Genomic DNA, 24,606 nt, shown 5'->3' with positions numbered 1-24,606 from the left:
TCAGATCCGACCTCAACAGACGGATTAACTTCCTCCGCAACTAGATTAACTACCACGTGTTCACCTTCGTTCACTACATGTAGTAACAATGCCATGTTTAACATTATGCGAGGTATAAAACATGATGCTCGATGATGGATGCAAAATTTAACAACTTGATTACAACTTTCCTTTGCGGTACAGTTACAAGTTAAACTAACTAAACCTTTTTTGTAACACTTAATTCCATTGCCAAGGATCATTATCAACTAATGACCCAAGGTCATCACTCAACCCAAAATTCAATCAAAACCTAAATCATTAAAGGTTACTATTTGCTTTTATGAATTAATTATTTAATTACAAATTAGGAAATAAATCAACTTATTCCACTTGACCTCAAAATTTTTGTAAATGCTCATCTCATGATAAATAAGTGACAAAACAAGTTTCATAATTTTTGGATAAAGAAATAAGCCTAGAAAAATCATGGAAACTCATTTATTAATTAATTGAGCAATTTTTATCACATTCAAAAAGTACTGAAAATCAACATTTCATATTTTCCTAAATAATATACATCACAGAGAAGTCACACAAAAATTTTCATAATTTTTCGAACTCTAAATAATTCTACACAAAAATAACAAAAAACTATCACTATTCATTCAAATCTGCAAAATAGAAAAATCCATTTTGAACGATGAGTCATTGACAGCGGGGTCCCACCTGTCATCCCCAACCTCCCGTGCTTGACTACGGCGACTACGCGCTGACCGGCGATTTCTCACCGCCGGTGAGACCAACGGCGACAGCGAAGTCACCAACACGATCACAACAACATGGCGCATAGATTGGAGACACTAGCTAACTTAATTACAACACAATACAAGGCTGACGCCGGCCATGGCGGATGCGATAGCATGGCGGTGCTACGCCCATGATAGGAGACCGGTAGCAGTTAAACTAAGCGCTTGGTAAGGATCAGTAGTTCACCCCGAACATGATGGCGCAAAGAACAAGGTCGGAGGATCACCGGAGATGCTGGTCGACGATCACAGCGATCACGGCGGAGCAAGCGACGGTGACGGCGATTTTCCGGTGACTGTGGTGGACAAAAGGAGCAATCAACCAGTCACCGAGCATCACAAGAACAAGGCGAAGCGGGAGGTACAATGAGAAAGAGCAACGGCTCACCAGAGAGCACTGGCCATGGTGACGCGCTTGTGACGGTGGTGCTGCCGGCCATGAGGAAGAAAGACGGCGAGCGGCGATTCCCGGTGAAACCAAGTGACCACAGTTGGTTGGCTAGGTGCGCAAGGAACTAGCGAAGCTATTGAGCGCTTTGCTGCGATGGCACAGGCGCGAAATCGACGGCGAGGGCTCAACGGAGCAGCAGCGGTGGTGACTGGAAAGCAGAGGAGGAGAAAAGAACGACGGCGACTGCGTCTCGGCCTTTAAAGGACAGCCAGGAAGCAAGAGGAAGCCACGATGACGCCTTCCCCGCGCCAACGCAAAGCTGAGGACTGCCATGCGCGCGCCTAGAACCGAGAAGAAGGTCGTCGGCGATGTAGCTTAAGCGACGAGCACTGTTCAACGTATTTATAGAATTGCCATTCGTCTAAATTTTCAAATTACTCCCAATTTTATGTAACAACTCAAAAATCTCCAAAAATAAAAGTTTCTCAAAATCTAAAGTTCTACAACTTTGCTTTTATAACCACCCCCTAATTCGGTCTACATTTTGAAATGCAAATTTGAATTCAAAAAGGGAACATTAAAAGAATTACGTCTTTTCAAATTACTTCAATTTTTTCTAAACAACTTTGAAAACTCCAAAAACCAACTTTGTACAACTCGACAAGCTCTACATTTTTTCTTTAAGGCTCAACCCCAAAATGTACTTCGATTTTGAATTAGGTTTTTCGGGGTAAAACAAATCGCTGGAAATCAGGTTTTTCGGAAATTCAAATCCAAACAAAACTTTGAACTTGATCCAAACCATACAAGACAACACATATAACATAAATGTAAACTTATTTTAGTATATGCATATCAAAGTTTTCACTAAGGCCAAATGCTTTGCAATGCATATGATGACATGGCAAGTTTTAGTATTTAAAACACCCGAGGTGTTACATTGAGGAACAAATTCTGTTTCGCATTCTTCCCTATATCTCAAATTGCTTCCCTACGACAAGAGATTCTCAGCTCCCACCAACATGAGAAGTAAACCATAGGTGTAGCCTGGGCTAGATTTTCAATCTTAACACACTCTAGCCTAGCCTTGTCTATACCAGACCATGTGTTGTTACAACACTTTTGGTCAAGTCTTAGCAAGGAATCTGCCCTATAGCTTGATATCATTACTGGAGGGTCCCTTGACCATAGAACCTTAGTGGAAGGAGAAGCGCTTCTAGATCACATCCTAGAAAACACTCTTTCCATCAAATCCCCCCATGTAGACCTAAATCAAGCCATCAGGAAGTCTCTTCAGCTGAGGCCAAACCAATACCTCCCATCCAGAGACCCTCACCCAAACCGAAAACTACAGAGGAAGGTTTCCAACCTTCGGACTTTCCATTTTTTGAGGACAAACTTTTCCGAATATCTTGGAAATACCTCAAATCAATGACAAAACCGAGGTCCATTTGGATTTCCACATCCTTGTTAAACCTCGATTTTGATATTCTCGTAGGCTACCCCTTAAAAAACTTCCAATGGGAGCCTTGATGAAGAGGTTGGGAAAACTGCTTTCACCACGGTTATAACTCACCCAGAAAACCCTATGACGAAGCATAATCCCAAAGCACCAACTCAAGAGACCTTGGAGAAGGTTTTCACCATTGAGCATGTGAGTTTCTCTTTCAAGACCCCTCACATTTCATGCTCACTTTTGAAGTCTCCAGAGTTCGTCTCACTTAGTATCGCTTGCTTCTATGTGGATTGCAACCACCCCTTGACCCTCATATTTTAACTTTTAAAGAGGATGGTTGTGGTTTTCCACAAATTTTGCAAATCCCATAGAAGCACTATGGCACTAACTTTGTAGCTTGAACATTAATGCTAAATGTTTGATGGTGAAGTTGGGGACTATACCACCATTGATAGCTACAAGATGAAGTCCCTATGGTCAAGCTTATGGCCATAAACTAAGCACTACCGAGAGATACCCTAGATTATCATAAAAATGAAAATGAAAAAAAACACAATCTTTCCTTTTAATAAAAGCAAGAACATGTTGTCAAGTTAGTATGCACCTTCGGGTATTCTTGGTCACTAACCATTATAGGTTGAGATCAAGAAGAACAACGATACATATGAAACTAGAAAATGTGGGAGCTACATCAACCATACACCTCGATGCTCTTTGATGATGGAACACACTCAAGAGGAGGCCCTGACTCTACACACTTGACTTTTACACAAAAGTCCAAGTGTGGGGGAGGATGGTGAGAGTCTCACTACAAAGTTCCATCCATGCCAAAGGCCATCCAAAAAAATGATGTTAGCTCTGCCTTGTAAAAGAAAAAAGAGAAGAGAAAAAAGAATATATGATATGTAAAAAAGAGAGAAGAAGAGAGAGAAGGAATCTCCTCTTTTGGGCCTTTGCTACCACTAAGGCCCATGGTCCATACACACTAGTTGTGTGTGTGGCCTAGCCTTATGGCTCGCCTGAGTTGAACCACACATAATCATGCAACCGCTGCAGCAACTTCAAATCTTCATCCACACATGCAACAATAAATATACTCAGGTATGCAAAGGTAATTCAAAGTTCGCCAACACCATCACTCATGTTTGTCTCCATGAAAATATAAACTTGCTCATACATACTTCTTTTGTTATGTCGTATGCTCTGGTTTGGGTGTAATCACGCATGATACATCCATAGGCCTTTTAAATTAAGCATGGTGCTTAGGTTGAAATGGCCTTCTTTAATCAAATTTAGACATGGTGTTTAACTTTGGATAATGAACTTTGGGTAATTACCTTCATAAACAAACAGAAGTAATCCATGATGGAGATAAACCAAGGCTAGGAATATACTGCAAACTTTACTCTAGCCTTGTATGAGTTATGTTGAAAACATAGAAAGTTGGATGAATAATTAAAATAATAATAATAATAATAATAAATTTAAACATATAACAATAATAATAGTAATAATAATCATAATAATAAAATTTAGGCTCCCAGTGTTTAAACTGGTAGAGCCTTTGTTTGTTTCATTTTCTTTATTAAATAAAAATAGGTACAAAAATAAGTGTGGGGGAGATCTCTCAAGTTCGACATGCACACATTCGAGATCTCTCACCAACACCTTGCACAACCTCAGACGATCATCATGCAGAAGAACTGGACAAATAGATTTAGAGTGGATTGGCTAAACCTTTGGTTTAGCCAAACCACATCTGAATCCCTTAACTCCTTCCTCTTCAACCGATGGTTTGTGCAACACTACTCTCGCTCCCTACACCTACATAAAGGTTAAAAATGAACAAATTTTACAAATCAAACAAATGCTTCATCTTCATGCTATCCTTTGATGAGAAGTTTGCATACTCTTTATTCCTCGCCAATATCCCTAAACTTGTGAACAACTTATCATAGGGACCCCATTTTATCTAGGTAATTGGAATATTAGATATAGTAGGTAGAAATAAAACTCGCTCACTTTTGCAAAGTACTTGGAATTTATTTATAAAATCAAAATCTTGATTAGCATGCTCCTCAAATGATTATAATTCCTACTAAGGCCATATGACAATATTCCATGATACAAAACCTTAGTCACATGTTGCTTGTATTTACATTGAGCTTTGTCCAATTGTTGTGACCCTTGTTGAAATTCTCGTCATGCACCCATGATCAAGATACATGTACACCCACAAATAAAATGCTGACTCTTGCACTGAGAGTTACACAAAAACATGCTTTTCCATCCAAAAAATAAATACTCCATTCATTTTTCATGAGTCTCACTCTCTAAAGTTTTTATATGCCAAAAGAAAAGTATGGGTTATGCTAAAAAATATATCCATGCTAAAAAGCATGAGAGAAAAAAGTCCATGCTAAAGAGCATGAATAATCCCATGCTAAGAAGCATGAAGAAAAGTAAAAGAAAGAAAGATAGCCCATACTTTCAAACAAAAGGCAATCATCAAAAAGAGAGAGTCATGACCAAAGGAGTACAAAAATATTTAGAGTTAGGAAAAATTTCAAATTCCACACACTTGCACAATCTTGATCAAAGTGTATGACTTGCATCTCCTTAGATCCGGTTTTTGACTTAGCAATATTATGTGATGTAAGTATGTCTCTCTTTCTTACCTACCCAAAACTCCACAAAAAGCCTTTAGAGGTAGGATGAAAAGAAGGCAAATATCAAAAGCCTTTGGTGAGGGCTATACACATTGAGTGATCGAGTGAATCATTTTGAGGAGCAAAGCTAAATTTCATATTTTTAAAATCAAACAAAACCCAAGTTTCTAAGCAAAGTGAAGTGAGGGGATTTGAATCCTTACTATTCCATTATCCAATCACTCAAGATTCTATGGTAGACACTCAAAATGTTCACAGGTGCCGGTGAAGCTTGGAATAACTTGTATGCATATATCATATCAAGGAGATGACCCATCTTAGTCCTTAAACTTTACTCGAGGACGAGCAAATGACTAAGTGTGGGGGAGTTTGTTGGCAGTCCTTAACTCACAATTTTAACTGACAACATCCGTATAAAATTCACTCAAATAAAAACCAAACCTAGTAATAGAGCTTTAAACTAATGATTTTCATAGGTTTTGGTGAGTTGTGCTTTTATAGGATGCATACATGGAATATATTTGAAAATAGTCAAAATGCACAATAGGAGAAAGCGTAACGCAGATCCAAAACAAGCAAATGAAGGAAGGCCCACTTACCTAGTGAATCTGGGCCAAAAACCCATGTGGAAGTGGTCCAGGCCTAACATACAACTGCCATGCGGAAGGCGGTCGCGAGGAGGCAACACCTGGGTACATGCCTGCACCCCTGCATGTAGGCACTGCCTCCCCCTTCCACGTGGCGTCTCGTGGTGGCTCTACCAAGGTGGTTGCATGCGGGATCCTATGGAATATTCCCTACAACCGACCATTCCACTCCTATATATAGATGGGAATGCCTCGTCCTCATTTCATCAACGCAAGAGAGAAACAATGTGACAAGAAGAAGAGCTACACTCCTATTTTTAGTCTTTAGCTATTTTTAGTGTAGGGAGTGAGTGAGTAAGAGTGAAGAAGTACTAGAGTTGTCGGCTATCTCCTCTTGTGTACTCGGGGCCCCTTGTACACTTAGCGGAAGGAATGCCAAGAATCATCGGCTCCTCTCCACTTGTACCTCCATCTTCGGTGGTGATTTCTACTTTAAGTTAGTTTTGTTCATTATTTACTTGCGAGTTCGTCATCCATCCCCAAGGCGGATGCTCTAGTAGAGGGCCCTGATAAAGATGGATAACCTTGATCATGCTAGAGTAGTAGCCGATAGCGTAGATATGGTGTCTAGGCTAGAGGCTACCTTCGTTTGCCTCGTACCCTATGGTTGAGGGGTAGGCGGTAGGTGGTGACAGCCCTATCCATCCCTCGTAATTCCCCATGTCTGGGTATGACATAGAGCCGTAGGCCGAGATCGCTTGGTAGACCAGGTGTGCTCCGGTGCCCGAAGTAAGTATATAGTGGCAAAGCTATCTTAACTTAGGAACTCTATCCATAGAAAACCTTACAACCCGAGCTATCTTTCTTTTTGTTACCTTAGGTGAACTAGCTAAGAGACTTTTACACATCCGTTCCTTGTGGAAACATGATACCCTGAATACTTCCGGGTGCAATGATACAACGGTAATTCTGTGCGCTTGCGGATTATTTCTGTATGTGTTAAGAAATACCAACATTCACCTTGCTTGTAGGGGCATGTTTGTTTGCCCTGATGACTCCCAGATGTAGGCCTAGCTGGTGCAGTGTGGCCTATTTGTTTGCCTAGATGAGATTTGGGCCCGGTCGGCACACTGCTTAAAGCAGCCTAGAGCTAGGCCCCGGGGAAACGCCCACCCCCTCCGTTTCTCCAGAGCCTGGCTTGTTTTGGCCACTGGCGGGATCTTTTTGGCTGTTCACGGGCTCGGCCTCTCATCTCACGTGCGACACAGACATTTCCCTCCGCCTCCCCGCTAGGGTTCGCCTCCCTTATAATGGCGGCCGCCGCTCACTCTTCCTCCCCTCCCCGCTCCTCACTCCCTCCTACTCTCCACTCTACTCGGTGCGGTTGCCTCATCCTCCCTTGTCTGGTGGTGCGTGGTGGCGGTAGGGTCATAGACGGGCCTCGCGTGGCTCATGTCGGCTACTCCACCTCCGTCTCGTCGGCGCACGGGTGGCGGTGGTCCTCGTCGTCTTCTTCTTCCTCGAGACGAGTAGGTGTTGCTGCGGGTGGCTATGTTTGTCTGCCTAGACCTAGGCCTATGGTCGACACTGCTTCATCTTCCCCAAGCCGTCGCCTGCTTCCTCTACGGATCTGCTTCCTCCTTCCTAAGCCACTAGCTTCTTCCTCCTCTCTGTCCCCAAAGCAAGGTGAAATCTTGAAATGTTGCTTACACTTGGCCCGATTTTGGCGGTCAAAGTGCTCATAGTGATGGGAATGTTGCTTACACATGACCTGATTTTGGGAGTCTACCTGCTCATATCATTGTTTCTATGGGATTTATGGTTGGCTCGTGGCAGATCTGTGAGTTATTGGGCCCAATTCATGATGTTTCCATGTTTTTGTTTCACTATGATGATATATATGAGCTAGGGTTTACTGTTTAGCATGGTCTAAGACTGGGATCTGACTATTGCTGGTTTATTTTTGGTCGATCTGTGAGTTCTTGGTCCCAATCCATGATAGTTCCATGTTCTTGTTCCACTTTGATGATACATATGAGCTAGGGTTAACTATTAGACATGGTTTGAGATTGGGATCTGTTTATTGCTGGTTTATTTGTGGTCGATGATGTTGAGGTGGAGCCTCTGGGAAGCTATGATATGCATATTGTAGCTGAGGCCATGAAGCCATAAGTGTCCACCAGTTTTATTTATGTCTGCAATGATGTGCACTTAGAGGCCAGCAAGGCATGCCTTAACCTAAAATCAATCTTTCATTCATGCATGTAGATGGATTTACAGCAGCAGAGATCTACCATGGCATCCCAGGCTACCTCCATGGTAGTTGTGATGGTTGCCCTTATTTCTTCTAAATTGAAAAGGGCTAGAGAGGAGGATGAGCCCATTTGTTATGGTCCTAGGTTAGAAGCAGATGAGTACAGGGAGAAGAACCTTGCTCTCATTTACAACTCAACTGATGCTGAGTGCATAGCCATGCTTAGGATGAGTAGAACACCTTTTTCTCACTGTGTAACTTGTTTAGGCAGAGGGGTTTAGTTGTGGACTCAATTAATTCCTCAGTTGAGGAATAGGTAGCCATGTTTCTCCATGTGGTTGGGCATAATCAGAGGTTTAGAGATGTCCATCAGAGCCTTAAGAGATCCATAGAGACTATTAGCAGATACTTTTACTAGGTTTTATATGCTATTGGGGAACTAAGGGATGAGCTGATCAAACAACCAACTGGTTCAACACTTGTCAAAATCCTAGATAGTCACAGATGGAACCCTTTTTTCAAGGTAACTGTTGGCTACCTTGGTTCCATTCTCTTGGGTTTTAGTTGTTATTTCCATACTTATGTTTGATCCTTACTCATAGGATTGTATAGGTGCCATTGATGGCACCCATGTGTTGGCAAGGGTGTCCAGGCACATGCAGGGGCCATTCAGGGGTAGGAAACAAAGCTGTACACAAAATGTGATTGTAGTTGTTGATTTTGATCTAAAGTTCACATATGTGCTGGCTGGGTGGGAGGGTTCTGCTCATAATGCATTGGTTCTAGCTGATGCCATAGAGAGATGGGGGTCTGAGTGTTCCTGAAGGTAACATCATTACACATAGCCAAATTGTTCTTAAACCTTTATGTTATGTCTTGTAAGCCAATCCACCACTACCTTATAGGGAAATTCTATCTAGTGGATGCTAGTTATGCTTGCAGACCAGGGTTCCTGCCTCCTTATAGGGTGTCAAGTATCACATGTTTGAATATGGTCCTAGGCATAACCCTACCAATGCCAAGGAGCTGTACAACCTGAGGCACAACTCCCTTAGAGTGACCATTGAAAGGGCCTTTGGTGCTTTGAAAAACCGCTTTCGAATCATAGATAACAAGCCCTTTCATAAGTACAAGACTCAAGTAAAGCTTGTTCAGGCCTACTGCATATTACACAATTGGATCCTAGGATTTGGGAGTGGGTTGCAAACCCTGCTTCTTCTTCCTCTTCTGGTCCAGCTGTCAATGCTCTGCAGTCACAAGAGGTGGCTACCATGGCATAAGTTAGGGATGGGATCTCTGATGCCATGTGGGAATCTAGGGGTGCTTCTAGGACTTAGATGTGCATTTCATGTTTCATTGCTGGACATTTGTAATAAATTAAGGCTGCCTTGTATGGAACTAGTGTTGCATTGTTAGACATGTGTAATATTTTATTTGTGGACACCACCTGAGACCTGTATTGTTTATGCAAATCTATTTTCTCTGCTATTCACTATTATCTATTTGGATCATGACTATTGTACTATATATGGAACTTAGATGGCTAGGAATGGTGGTGCTAGTGCTGTGTTTGTGGCTGCAGCTGCAATGCTGTCTAGTGGGTCTGCCTTTGGCCCAGCTAGTGCAAATACTGGTGCTCCTCCTCCTGCTGCTCTTCCTTCTGATGTTGATGCTCCTCCTGCTGCTGGTGCTGCTGATGGTGCTGGTCTAGCAGCTACGCCAGCAATGAGGTGGACAACCAGCACCTTAGGCTTTGTCCTTAAGTACAGCTCTTATGAGCAAGCAATGACTGCTTTCAACTCAACTATACACTCAATGTCTTCCTCTAAACCTTCTTCATCTTTACCTGTCACTGAAAATGGAGAAACAGTCTCTACAATCAACTACAAAAATATGATCATATTGTTCCTTTGTGCTTTGGTCGATGTGATGTGGATGAGGCTCAACAGGTGCAATAGCTGTTAGAGTACTCGTTCTTGTATGTAAGAATTAGTTAGAACTTCTAATCTATGCTATATCATGTTGTAAAGTCACTGAATTTGTGTAAACTGTATTCTAATTAGTAGTACTAAACTACTTTGCCATGGTTATGTGCTCAAATGTTACAACAACTGCTCTATTGCCTTGTGTATGAAAACTGTGCTCTTCTACTGCATGGCGAGCTATCCAGACAATTAAATATCATCCCAACCTGACAGTTGGGAGGTGGTTGGGAACATCGACAGCGGGACCAGATAAACAAACAGAGTCCCACCCGAACTATCCGCTAGGGAATAATGCCCAAACAAGGTGCTGTTGCACCTATTGGGCTTGGCCTTACCCAGCCTGGCTGGGCTGGTCCTGGCAACGGCCGGACAGACAAACACGCGCTAGATGACTGAGCGGTGATCGCGCTCCGCGGTACTGTATATGTATCTGTAACTAAGCTAATACAAGTGCGGTTCGAACCATTCTTGTTTTTACATGGTATCCACCATCTCTCGATCCTAATCTCCCGATTTCACGCTTCTGCTGCCCTTCTTCTTCCTTTCACCACCACCATGAGCTCTTCTTCCTCCTCTGCCGCGTCTTCGAAAACGGAAGAACAATCTGGCCTCCCCAACACCGCCCAACTCCACTCTGATCCTGCTCCCCAAATGGCGGTCCAATCCATCAACATCCAATCCTGAGTCCCCATCGTCTTGGACCTCAATGACGAGAACTACACGGCCTGGGCACGCGCTCTCTCCGCCGTGGTCGGCCAGTACGGCCTAGGTGACCACGTCGATGGCTCCCCGGCCAAGGGCGACTCCAACCGGGTGCAAAACGACTGCGCCATTGTCTCTTTGCTCTAAAGCCGCGTCGCTCCCTCCTCAGCATGGTCTCCGACGACGCGGACTCCGCCCTCTCTCGATCTGTGGCGCGGGATAGGTCGTCACGGGCCGTCTACCTCAACGCCGAGTTCCGCCTCTTCTTCCAGGGCGACATGTCGGTACTGCACTCCCATGAAGACCATGGCCGATCGCCTGGCCAATCTGGGAGCCCCTGTCACCGAGCCTGATCTCGTCCTCAACATTCACTCGAGGTCTCAGCCCCAGCCTGCATCAAGCCGTCCCGCACATCACCATGCGCAAGCGTCTCCCCTCCTTTCTCAAGACCCAACTTGAGGAGCACCGGATCGGTGAATCCGCCAAGCTGCAGGCTGCCGCGGAGCTCCTCGCTCAAGCCCGATCCATCAACCTGCCGTCCCCACTGCCGCTCGGCACCGCGGGTTCCTCTTCGTCCAGCACCGTCTACCGCCCGCCCGCACCAGCGTCACCGGCCTACCGCCCACCAGTGATGGCGTCGACACCTTCCTCCTACAACAACAACAACAAGAAGCACCCCCCCCCCCCCCCCCCCCCCCCCACCCCACCCCCAGCAATGTTCTTCTTCCTCGACTGCCCCACCTGCGGCGCCGACCGGTATCCAGCCTGGCATCAACCCATGGACCGGGCTGAATCATTCTTGTTCTTACATTAGAGAGTTCATGGCTGACACTCATGGACAAATGCTCGATTTAACTATTCAGAACAATTTATGCGAGGAACTTTGATTGACAGACGTATAATTTCCTGCTATGGAGCCCGAACTGCCAAACCTCTGTTTGTATTCTAGGACGCAGAGGCCGGGACATTATCTAACAATATTGTAAGTGCTGATATAGGGCCTGTTCGGCAGGACTGAAAAATACTGTTCCAGTTGATTGTTGTGAGAAGAAAATACTGTTCTGTCAGGACGTGAACAGTGATTTCGTGAGTTGACTGGCCAGCCAGCCGAACACTGCCATAAACTATAGAGAGCAATCCGACATTATGCACCCAAGAGACATAAAAGAAGTGTTGTATGTTTGCCATTGAACTGTGGCATTTTATGATACACATTACCAGCCCAAGTGGTAGGGGTTGGTATTAAAGGTAAGTATAAACTACACCCTATACGTGATTGTACAAAGAATAAAGTATTCAGAACTTTATTCCAGTAACATCTCCTATAACTTCCCCATCAAGAACCGGCAGAAATATACATCCAGGCAGATGGGTCAGTAGCAGATGACTCCTAATCTATTCGTATATCAGTGTCGGAAGGATGACGACCTTCTTGATGACATGGAACCTGACCTTGATGTGATCAGCGCATCAGCAAATTTATGGATCTCAACATCCTCAGGTATGGCCTTGCTACTATCAAGGCGAGCGCTGGGACCAAATGCATTTACCTTTTCCTCTCCAGAAGATACACTCTTGACCCCAGAATGATCACTTCTTTCACCTACAATTTCTGTGCCAAGAGGACTAGATTTTGCGCTGTCCAAAGAAGAATGTGTACCAAAGCCATGATCACCATGTCGTCGACTATCAGGTATGTTTGGTTCTGCCATGAATGAAGAATAGCTATCATGTGAATCCCTTCCAGTGAAGTCATCGAATGAACAACTTGAAATAGACACTCTCCTCTCCAGAGTAGAAACTTCACGGTTCTCCTTCCCTTTTCCCAGCACCAGTTTCCGAAGCTTAGAGAAGAACTTTTTCTTTTTTGGGTTTTTATTATTATGTTTTGTCATCGAAGCAATATCAATTGATACATCTTCCAGTTCACCTGACGAAGCCCGTGAGGAAGAGCACTCTGAACAAAATTCGACATGGCCCAAGTGACTGTCCTCTGCACCCGCATTGGCATATTCCATTATCAGCTGCTTGGCCTTCAGTTCAGATTTGGGGCTCAGGGTCTTGCTAAGATCTCGCGCAACAGTCTTCCCTGATGGGGCATCCTTGTTTCTCAGCTCATACCGTAGGCAGGCATTTATCCATTTCAGATATACCAATTCTTCAACATCTGCAAACCTGTCACTCTGAAGTTGTTCAACCTCTTTAGCCAACTTATCAGTTTCTTGCTTCAATCGATCAGCCTCCTCCAATGCTTTTACCTGAAACCATTATTAGTTATTCAATTCCTGATGGAACAACAAACTATCAAGAACACAATGAAGTTAAACTAACATATAAACAATTATTTTTGTGATATAATTATGTGTTTCTTCCCATTCACAAAAGAAATGTCGAGAACACCATGTCCATTTTAGAAATGATCACCCCAAGAGATTATTAAAATTGATTTAGTAAGTGCCAGCTACAATACAGTCCAAGAACAGTAAAGAATCACCTCCATGCTATTTTTGGGCTTGGGTACAGGGGGTAGGTGTGTAACCTCCAGTCGCCTAATAAGATGTGCATTCTCCTGCTGCAGCCTTGAATTTGCAGCTCTTAGCTCTGTTGCCTCCTTTTCCAGCTCCTCTAGTCTCTTCAGTTTTTTTTCAACCTCAATCTGATTTTTCTCCTCATCAGTCTGTTTGTGCTGCAATGAATCGACCATTTTCTGAAGGGAAGTGATTTGCTCCTTAGCCTGTTCTGCATCTGATATCAACTTCTTCTTCAGCAACTTGCACTTTGTTCTTGTCACCTCAAGCTCAGAGATTATCTTTGAGTTATCTGACAACTGTGTTTGCAGCCTCTGGTTTTCAGACTGTAAAGATTCAATCTTCAACAAGTACAACTTTGATTCGACATTGTTAATCTTCAGCTGATTCTCAAGCTCCCTCACTGCAGCATCTTGCTCCTGCAAACCGTAACACTCCAAAAGCTGTAGCTCCAGGGTCTTCTCCCTTTCTTGCAGTGATCTCACCAAATCTCTAAGCTTGTGGACTTCATAGTCATTTGATACATCTTCCCTTACTCTCGCTGCAGGTGTGGTTGGAATGCTGTCTATATCTCGGCCAAATTCATTGAGAACCATTTCATTGAACTCTGGAAGGAGGTACCCTTCATCATCAGCAAGGCTTCTGCATTTGGGGGCCAATGGTACTAGTGCTGTGGTGGTGGTTGTCGTAGTGGTAGTGGTCGTGTGCACAGAGTTCCCACTGATAATTTTTGCCTTGGTATCCTCCTTCACAAACAAAAACCGAAGTGTATGTAAATGTCAACAGTGGCATTTTTGTATCATATTCTTTTCATTACATGGGGTAGTTTTCAGAGATGCAGTACAAAGAAGAAACTTAATGTGAAGGCAATTTGTATTTTGTCAGGGGAGAACTGGAAGATAAACTACCCATAATCTTTAAAGCAGGGGGACAAAAACATTGATGCGTGCAGTACTGTAAAATTGAAAACTTAACCTTGCTTTGCAAGATATACTATTTAAAGAAGTGAAGAGGATCATCTACCAGCACATTTTTTATTTTTTATGGGCAATAATATTATATCACCTAGCACTAGCAGCCTAGAGAAGGATTTTAATCCCTGAAGAAGACAAACCGCCACTATTCAGAACCAAAAAAAATAGCACTATGAAAATGCAAAGTTTCAATCGCAGGCCACAAATAGTACGCAGGGGTATCATGAATTACTCAGCTAAATCCTTACATTTTTTAGGATCCTCAGCTCCTTGAGCCCTGTTCTGGCCTTCATGCTGCAAGCATCATCCGACTCTACAAAAACACAGGACAAACCATCACCAAATTTCATCTAGCACAGCATATAGCGAGATTGACAATCAATGCGCCATGTTGACAGGAACTTGCACATCTGCTCATTGCTGGTACCTGAGGGAGGAGGAGGAGGTGGCGGCAGCAGGAGCTGCCGGGGCGGCCGCTGGCGCCGCGAGAAGAGCAGCCCGGCGACGGAGAGCGTGACGGCCGCGCCCACCGTGAGGAAAAGTTGGGGCAAGTCCTTGGCGTCCCCGGCGCTCGGCCCACCAACGCCGCTGCTGCTGCTGCAATCACCAGGTTTGGGCATCTGACGCTGTCTACCTCGCCAAGAAGAACAGAAGCCAATCGAGAGCCACGGAGGTGATGAGAATCCAACCTTGTCGATCGGTCACAAAAAGAGCATCCTTTTGCGCCGCGAGAGGCGGAGCCGTGCCAAATTCAAAAAAAAAAAATTGGGCTCGAACGAGACCACACAAGGTTGTGGCGAAGAATCTGTTCTTGGAGGGAAGAAATTTTTGCAGAAAGCCAGAAAGCGCGTCAGGAAACGCGAGCTCCGGCACCTGCAAGTGGCCGGCTATACCTCCATGGCGTGGAACCGAGCGGACTGGGGGAAGAACCCAGCCTAGCAACCAACCGGAGCTGCCCCTCAAGAAATTTGTCCCGGGGTGATCGCCGGGTGAGCTAAAATTAGGCCGGCGTGCTCCGAATTCAGCTCACAGCCAACAAAAGAAGGTCAAGGGAGAGAGACAGAAAGGAGGAGAAGGAAGACGACGACGAAGAAAGGAAGCAGGACAAAATTGGGGGGCTCGTCTCTCACTTTTTCAGGTTGTTCCGTTGGCTCGTTGTTTTCCTCAAACGCAGGACAGTACAACTCCAAACGACGCCGGAAACCGAAAACTAGTTGGCCCGCCACCGCCGCCTCCTTGAGCAAGAGAGCAACAGGAGAGACGACGCATCGTCCGCTTCCGCCACAGTGCCGGCCACCTCCTCTCGCCCCTTTCTTTATTTGTTCGGGGTTCTTGGCCTCTGCTTTGCTTGCCCTCTCCCGTCACCTTCTCGCTGATTCCACAAACGGCTCTTACCCGTCAACACCTAATAACATGCAAAGCGAAGTGCCCCTGCTAATCTCCTCCCTCCACGGCACGGCGGCGAGATGTCGCCGTCGCCGTCGACTTCGCGTTTAATTCCGCACGCCAGTGGGACGGTGGGATTCATGGCGAGGAGGAGACGAACGCGTGAAGGCTGTGGCCGCTGGGATGATTCACGGTTGGGGGTTCCACGCCACGCGATCCCGTCCGCCCGCCAGACACTGGGTGGGCTGTGAGCGAGAACGCGTGTTTTGCTTTGTTTGAGCGGACCGGCGATTGCCGGTCGATCGCTCCAAGTGTTCGCATGGTGAAAAGACCTAATGCGCTTTATTTAGAGGTGTAAGCACGCTCTGCGTGTCAGACAGAATAATAGACACGTCCACGGATATAATTCAGCAGTTGGAACTAACCTGCCTATCATGTGAAGACTGCAAGCTGCGAAGTCATGATTCATGTTGTAGGCAGTTATAGCACAAACTTAAGGGGTAGACACTTATATCAACTCCAGGACCCCTAATTGAGCCCTTCAAAACTAAATTTAAGAGCTTAAGGCATAAAAAAAAACCTAGTAGGACCTCTACTAAAGCTCTCAAATTTGAGGGGCCTCAAATCCCCCTCCGGTCCTCGGCATGGGGCTCTCATCTAGCCCCTAAAATAACTGTTTCAGTGGTTGCTCGTACCGTGTGCGACTCCTTTCCTGTCCGCTCAAGCGCCTCCTTGCCTATCCACGTGTGCCACCTTTCTCGTCCACTCGGGCGCGCGCCGCCCTTCCCCGTCCGTCCTTCCTCAGTACGGTAGCCTCCCAGTGTTGAGCTCCTCCCTAGCGTGACAGGCATATCTCGAAGGCACGGGCGGGCTCCCAGCCTAGCCCACATCCCCGCTGGAGCCCCTCCCCAGCCCTCCTCGCCGGAGGCCCTTCCAGGCCGCGGCTCTCCCTGTTGGAGCCCCCGACCACACCCCTCCTCGCCAGAGCCCCTTCCCCGGTCATGCCCGTCACTGTCAAAGCCCTCCCAGTCTACCAAGCATAGCATGGCTTTGTTTGTTAATTTGGAGAAGATAGGAAAGAGGATGCAAGTGATATGAGTCATTCTCTTGTTAGAGTGAGTTTGAGGAGCTTGTTTGAGGGCTCTTCCTAGAATGCAATCCAGGAAACAAGACTCTTAAAAGTAGAGAAACCCCCAAATAAATCATTTTCTCGTTAGAATGAATTTGAGAATCTTGTTTGAGGGCTCTTCCTAGAGTGTAGTCTAGAAAATAGGACTCAAAAGTAGAGAAGCCCTCAAATAAAAACCGATCCTGTATTGAGAGCTATTGGTGGAGTTGCTATATAGCACAAAGTCAAGGGGTATTTGGTTTGGAAAAAGAACCTCATTCTGAATAAAGTGATGCACCCATAATTCTGATAAAAATAACTCTACTTCTCATATTTATAAATTAACTATTAGTTTGTGTGTAATAAGACAGAAGCAACTCATCGCATATCATAAACAAAACAAAAAGAGCTGAGAAATGGCAAGATGATGGACTAACACATTCTTCAAACCAAACGCACAAAATAGCAAGTAATGGTGTATCGTGATTAAATCTATATTTGTCCTGCAGTTCAATTGGATATATAGATCATACCAAACTGCAACCTTCAACAACATACACGCCCATTGCCATAAAACACACACACACACACACACACAAACTTAGACAAGGACTGAAAAAATTAAGCTTTGTGAACGCCTGCATGACAGCCAAAAAAAAACAATCCTCAACAAAAATAAGCCAACCAAGTACATGTCGATGCGGGACCCACGGGATACACCGCAAGGAAGAGAGGAGATCTAGTTTGATTAGGATTCCTCCCATGTAATCCTAGTAGTAATACTACCCTGTAATCCTATTAGGACTTTACATTGTAAACCGACTAGGACTCTGGCCTCCTGACTATATAAAGGAAGGCGGAGTTCCTAGACAGATAGAACACACAACGCAACATAACACTTTACAATCAATACAACGCAAAGGCTAACGCCGACTGGACGTAGGGCTATTACTCGATCAACAATCGAGGGTCCGAACTAGGATAAATCGACTATCTCTTGCGTTTACCGTCGAGTTCTGCATACGCTGAAGCCCGAACATACTGCCCTGGTGAAAGCTCTAGTTTGGTTTTGGTGAATTGATGAAACCCTAAGTGCTAACCTAGTTTATCAAGTGATCATGAGATAGGTAGCACACTTCAAGTGGAGAAGCTAATGAAGATCATAACATGACAATGGTGATGGCATGGCAATGATCAAGGGCTTAAACTTGAAAAGAAGAAAGAGAAAAACAAAAAGCTCAAGGAAAAGATATAACTTGTAGGAGCTATTTTGTTTTGGTGATCAAGACACTTAGAGAGTGTGATCACATTTAGGTTTGATAGCCGTACTATTAAGAGGGGTGAAACTCGTATTGGAATGCGGTTATCAAAGTGCCACTAGATGCTCTAACTCATTGCATATGCATTTAGGATCTAGTGGAGTGCTAACACCCTTGAAAATGTTTGTGAAAATACGCTAACACATGTGCACAAGGTGATACACTTGGTGGTTGGCACATTTGAGCAAGGGTGAAGAAGTTAGAGGTGAAATGGAGTTGGTCGCAATGACGCTGGCGTCGATCAACTGACCAGACGCTGGGTCGCTCTGCGACTGGACGCTAAAGGGCTGCGTCCGGTCGTGTTGTCGGTTGGCACAATAATTAGGGTTAAGCACCAGACGCTGGGCTGTGTCTGGTCAAGCATGACCGGACGCGTCCGGTCGGCAAAAACATGTTTTGGACCCTTACTGTAAACGACCGGACGCTATGGGTCCAGCGTCCGGTCAGCTCTGTCAGAGCGTCCGGTCAACATGTCGACTGTTGAGATCAAACGTTCACTATTGAAAGCAGGAGACACGTGGCCGCCATCGGGTGACCGGACGCTGAGGAGCAGCGTCCGGTCAGCCCGCGTTATGCCCAGTGAAGAGGTATAACGGCTCTATTTCGTGGAGGCTTCTATTTAAGCCCCATGGCCGGCTATGGCTCATATCTTTGGCCATTTTCTTTGACATAGAAACCTTGTGAGCTTAGCCAAAGTCCTCCCACTCGTCTCCATCATTGATTCATCATCATAGTGAGATTGGGAGTGATCCAAGTGCATTGCTTGAGTGATTGCATCTAGAGGCACTTGGTGTTCGTGTTTCGCTGTGGATTTCGCTTGTTACTCTTGGTGGTTGCCGCCACCTAGACGGCTTGGAGCAGCGAGGATCGTCGAGCGGAGGTGGTGATTGTCTCCGGCTCCGATCGTGATGATTATGCGGGGTTCTTGACCTTTCTTCAGCGGAGCGCCAAAAGGTACTCTAGTGGATTGCTCGTGGCTTGTGTGATCCTCATCTTGTGTTGGTTGTGCGGCACCCTATTGAGGGTTTGGCGTGTGAAGCCAATTAGTGCGTGAACCTCTAAGTGAGTGAATCGCCACAACGAGGAGTAGCTTGCCGGCAAGCAAGTGAACCTCGGTAAAAATCATTGTGTTCATCTTTGATTCCGAGGTGATTGGTCTTCATTGTTATTCATCCTTGTGATTGATTGGTTCATTCATCTTCATGGCGGTATAATCTTCTTGATCACTCTCTTTACATTATCGCAAACTAGTTGACAAGCTCTTTAGTGTAACTAGTTGTGAGAGCTTGCTTGGTTGGTTGGTGTGGCTCTTTAGTTAGCCTTTGAGAGCACCCTAACATAGAGTAGTGTCATACCTCTTGTGTGAATTGACACTATCACACTAGAATTATGGTAGGTGGATTGCATTTTGAGTAGGCTAGCGCAACACTTGCTTCGCTTCTTAATTATCTAACCATTTTGTTAAGTGTTGTTGTAGAAATTTTATTAGGCTATTCACCCCCCCTCTAGCCATTAGGACCTTTCAAGTGGTATCAGAGCAGAGGTCACCGTTATTTGAGGCTTAACAACCTTCGGTGTTAAAGTGGCTCAAATCAACAACACCAAAAAGCCACCCTAATTTGATGGCTCCACTATCCCTATTGGAAGGCCAAGATGACAACTTATATCAAGTCAATCAATAGGAAGGTTTGGAAGGTGGTAGAAACAAAAATTGAGATTGAAGATCGAGAGAATCCCACCGCGGCCAAAGAAGTACTTCTCCAAAATAATGACATTGCTCTAAGTGCTATTCATGATGCAATTGATGAAAGAACATTTGAGCAAGTCAAAAATATTGAGATGGCTCATGAGGCATGGAAGAAGTTGGAAGAATCATTTGAGGGCACTCAAGCCATGAAGGGTGCAAAGGCTTACATTCTCAAAGAAAAGTTTGCAAGCTTCAAGATGAAGGATGATGAGAGTATGCCAGAGATGTTCCATAGGCTTCAAGTGCTTATCAATGATCTCAAAGCACTTGGAGAAGAAGTGAAGGATAAGGACTTCTCCCACAAGTTCTTGAGATGCTTACCTTCAAGATTTGGCACATTGATCACTATTCTAGTAAGGAGTGGTTTGGACACCATGACACCAAACCAAGTGTTGGGAGATATAATGACAGATGATACATATAGAGATGATGATGAGAAGGAAGAAAAGAAGGAGAAGAAAGATGAGAAGAAGGATGAGAAGAAGAAGAGCGTGGCATTCAAAGCCGCATCATCCAAGGGCAAAGCAAAGCAAGAAACATCAAGTAAAAAAAGATGAATCTTGGGATGATAATGATAATGAGAAGATGGCTCTATTTGTTAAGAGATTTGGCAAGTTCATGGTGAAGAAGGGCTACCGTGCTAGAAGAAAGAAGTCTTCATCCAAGAACAAAGAAGAGTCAAGAAGGTGCTTCAAGTGTGGAAGCAAAGATCATCTTGTTGCTCAATGCCCATACAATAGTGACAATGATGATGACAACAAGAAGAACAAGAAGAAGGACAAGAAGGAAAAGAAAGAGATGAAGGACAAGATGACCTTCAAGAAGAAGGGTGGTTCATATGTAGTCACTTGGGATAGTGATGCTTCCTCAAGTGATGATGATGATGATAGTGATGATCACAAGACCACCAAGAAGAAGGTTCTTGCAAGTATTGCCATTAATGAGAAGCCTTATCTCTTTGAATCTTCATCATGCTTCATGGCTAAGGCCACTAAGGTATAATCTTGTGATGATGAAAGTGATGAAGAACATGTTGATGATAATGAACATGAAAATGAAAATGATAGTGATAGTGATGATGATGATGAACCTACTAAGGACGAATTATTTGACATGCTAGAAGATGCTAGAGAACACTTTGACATCAAGAGAAGGGAATGTAAAAGCTTGCGTAAGGAACTAAAAGACCTTAAGCAAGCCTTTGATGAGCTCAATGCATCTCATGAGAGGCTAGAGGAAGCCAATGAGAAGCTTGGCAAAGCTCACAAAAAGCTTGAAAAGGCTCATTCCTCTTTGCTTGATGAGAAAAATAAAAAGAAGCATGTTGACACTTGTAATGTAGGTTTAACTTGTGAAATAATTGATGAATCACTATCTATGCCCATCATTGTTGCTCCTACTAACCCTTCTTGTAGCACTTCCACTTCTACCTCATCTAGTAGTGATGGTCTCACTTGTGATACCTCACTAGTGGTTGAGAATGAGAACCTCAAGAAGGAGGTCACTAAGCTCACTCACACCTTAGCTAAGGCTTATGGTGGTGAGGACCGCTTGCTTATGTGCTTGGGTAGCCAAAGAGCTTCTCTCTACAAAGAGGGATTGTGCTATACCCCCAAGAAAGGCAAGGCGGCCTTTGATCCTCACAAGACTAGTTTTGTGAAGAACAATGGTCGGTTTTGCACTAGTTGCAAGCAAGTTGGTCACAAAGAGCAAGAATGCAAAAACAAGAGCAAAAATGCTAATGTATCCTCAATTAAGCTTGATTCATGCTATATGCTTACTAAGGGTACAAATGGTGTGAAGGCTAAGTTCATTGGTAAACCATGGATGGGCTCAAAGAAGAAAGCTATTTGGGTTCCAAAGAGCTTAGTAACTAACCTTCAAGGACCCAAGCAAGTTTGGGTACCTAAAAAGAATTGATCTTCTTTTGTAGATCAATTACAAAGCTGGAGGAAGACATTGGGTTCTTGATAGTGGGTGCACTCAACACATGACCAGTGATGCAAGAATGTTCAACTCAATCAACACCAATGGCAATAATGGCTATGATAGTATCACATTTGGTGACAATGGCAAAGGCAAGGTCAAAGGGCTTGGTAAGATTGCAATATCCAATGACATGAGCATATCCAATGTGTTGCTAGTAGAGAGCTTGAACTTCAATTTGCTATCCGTGGCACAATTGTGTGATCTTGGATTCAAATGCATATTTGGGGTAGATGATGTAGAAATCATAAGTGTAGATGGATCTAACTTGATCTTCAAAGGCTTTAGATATGAGAATCTATACTTGGTTGATTTCAATGCTAGTGAAGCTAGATTATCTACATGCTTGTTCACTAAGTCTAGCATGGGTTGGTTATGGCATAGAAGGCTTGGTCATGTTGAAATAAAACAATTGAATAGATTGGTTAAGCATGACTTAGTTAAAGGCTTGAAAGATGTTGTGTTTGAAAAGGATAAGCTTTGTAGCTCTTGTCAAGTTGGCAAATAAGTTGAAAACACCCATCCTAAGAAAAGCATGATGAGCACTAGTAAAGCATTTGAATTATTGCACATGGATTTGTTTGGGCCAACTACAATACACACTAGTAATCGGTGGTAACAAATATGGCTTTGTGATAGTGGATGACTACACTAGATATACATGGGTATTCTTTCTAGTGGATAAAAGTGATGTGTTTGCAATATTCAAATCATTTGTCAAGGGCATTCACAATGAGTTTGAAACAACCATCAAGAGAGTTAGAAGTGATAATGGTAGTGAGTTTAAGAACACTAGAATTGATGAGTTGTGTGATGAATTTAGAATTAGACATCAATTCTCAGTCAAGTACACACCTCAATCAAATGGCCTTGTTGAGAGAAAGAATAGAACACTCATTGATATGGCAAGGTCTATGCTTAGTGAGTACAATGTGAGTCAATCTTTTTGGGCCGAAGCTATCAACACGGCTTGCTATTGTAGCAACCGCCTCTATTGTCACCGATTGAAAGAGAAGACACCATATGAGCTCTTGAATGGTAGAAAGCCCAACATTGCATATTTTCGAGGTCTTTGGTTGCAAATGCTATATCTTGAAGAAAGGCACTAGATTGAGGCAAGTTTAACAAGAAATGTGATGAAGGATTCCTACTTGGTTATTCCACTACAAGCAAAGCATATAGAGTTTGGAATTTGGATAGTAGTACTCTTGAGGAAGTTTATGATGTCAAATTTGATGAAACCAAGGGTTCACAAGTAGAGAATGAGAACTTGGAAGATGTTAGAGGCATTCAACTTTCAAATGCCATGAAGAACATGGATATTGGTGAATTGAGGCCTAGACAAGTGAATGATGATGAAGATGATCAAGTGCAAGTACTCTCTAACTCAAATGTGCAAGATGATACAAATCAAGTTAGTGGCAAGTGGATCTCATGACAATGAACAAGATCAAGTGGTTAGTACATCATCTCAACCCAATGATCAAGCAAGTGCAAGCAATCAAGTTCCAATCCTCCAACCAACCAATGTTGCAAGAGATCATCCTTTGGACACTATAATTGGAGATATTTCAAGAGGTGTACAAACAAGATCAAGATTGGCATCATTTTGTGAGCATTTCTCATTTGTGTCATCCATTGAACCAAAGAAGATAAACGAAGCTTTGAAGGATGTTGATTGGGTGAATACTATGCATGAAGAATTGAATAACTTCACAAGAAATCAAGTATGAGAGTTGGTAGAAAGACCAAAGGGACACAATGTGATTGGAACCAAATGGGTCTTTAGAAACAAGCAAGATCAAGATGGGATAGTAGTAAGGAACAAAGCAAGATTAGTAGCACAAGGCTATACACAAGTTGAAGGTCTTGACCTTGGTGAAACATATGCCCCGGTTGCTAGATTGGAAGCAATTAGAATCTTGCTAGCCTATGCTTGTGCCCATAACATCAAGCTCTATCAAATGGATGTTAAGAGTACATTTCTCAATGGCTACACAATGAAGAAGTATATGTTGAGCAACCTCTCGGTTTTGAAGATGATAAGAAGCCCAACCATGTATACAAGTTGAAGAAAGCATTATATGGCTTGAAGCAAGCACCTAGAGCATAGTATGAGAGATTAAGGGATTTCCTACTCTCTAAAGGGTTCACAATGGGCAAGGTTGACACCACACTTTTCATCAAGAAGATTGGAAAAGATCTATTTGTATTGCAAATCTATGTTGATGACATCATATTTGGATCAACCAATCAAGAATTTTGTGATGAGTTTGGAAAGATGATGGCTAATGAGTTTGAAATGTCCATGATTGGAGAATTGAGTTACTTCCTTGGTCTTTAATCAAGCAATTAAAGAATGGTACATTTGTGAGTCAAGGCAAGTACATCAAGGACATGATCAAGAAGTTTGGCATAATTGATAGCAAAGTTATTAGCACACCAATGGGAACCAATGGCAACTTGGATAGTGATACAAGTGGAAATATGGTGGATCAAAAGTTGTATCGGTCTATGATTGGAAGCCTACTCTATGTGACCGCATCAAGGCCGGATGTCATGTTTAGTGTATGCATGTGTGCAAGATTTCAAGCCTCACCAAGAGAAAGTCATTTGAAGGCTACAAAGAGGATATTGAGGTACTTGAAGCATACACCAAATGTTGGTTTGTGGTATCCCAAAGGAGCAAAGTTTGAGCTAGTTGGTTACTCCAACTCGGATTATGC

The 24,606-nt window shown here is 43.7% G+C and overlaps 1 protein-coding gene across 2 annotated transcripts; it reads right to left on the bottom strand.

Moving 5' to 3' along the window:
- Positions 1-11,989: 11,989 nt before the first annotated feature.
- LOC136513153 (protein CHUP1, chloroplastic-like) lies at positions 11,990-15,994 on the bottom strand. Of its 2 annotated transcripts, XM_066507144.1 has the most exons (5): positions 15,024-15,992; positions 14,762-14,931; positions 14,583-14,647; positions 13,327-14,106; positions 11,990-13,090 (listed from the first exon to the last, which is right to left on the bottom strand). In XM_066507144.1, exons 3-5 carry the CDS (start codon positions 14,625-14,627, stop codon positions 12,239-12,241), a joined length of 1,677 nt encoding a protein of 558 aa, XP_066363241.1. In that variant the 5' UTR covers positions 14,628-14,647; positions 14,762-14,931; positions 15,024-15,992; the 3' UTR covers positions 11,990-12,238. The 2 variants fall into 2 exon arrangements, with proteins under 2 accessions (XP_066363241.1, XP_066363240.1); XM_066507143.1 differs by having other exon boundaries at positions 14,762-15,994.
- Between the last annotated feature and the right edge of the window lie 8,612 nt (positions 15,995-24,606).

This window comes from Miscanthus floridulus, chromosome 16 (assembly GCF_019320115.1).
Source record: "Miscanthus floridulus cultivar M001 chromosome 16, ASM1932011v1, whole genome shotgun sequence".
Taxonomy (NCBI): Eukaryota; Viridiplantae; Streptophyta; class Magnoliopsida; order Poales; family Poaceae; genus Miscanthus; species Miscanthus floridulus.
Note: the sequence above shows the minus strand (reverse complement) of the source record. Positions and strands in the feature narration are given on the sequence as shown.

Coding starts and splice junctions, on each gene's coding strand:
- LOC136513153 (XM_066507143.1), bottom strand. CDS start 14,954: ATGCCCAAACCTGGTGATTGCAGCAGCAGCAGCGGCGTTGGTGGGCCG. Junction 14,648..14,761: donor ACCTCCTCCTCCTCCCTCAG/GTACCAGCAATG, acceptor GTGTTTTTGTAG/AGTCGGATGATGCTTGCAGC. Junction 14,107..14,582: donor AGCTGAGGATCCTAAAAAAT/GTAAGGATTTAG, acceptor TTGTTTGTGAAG/GAGGATACCAAGGCAAAAAT.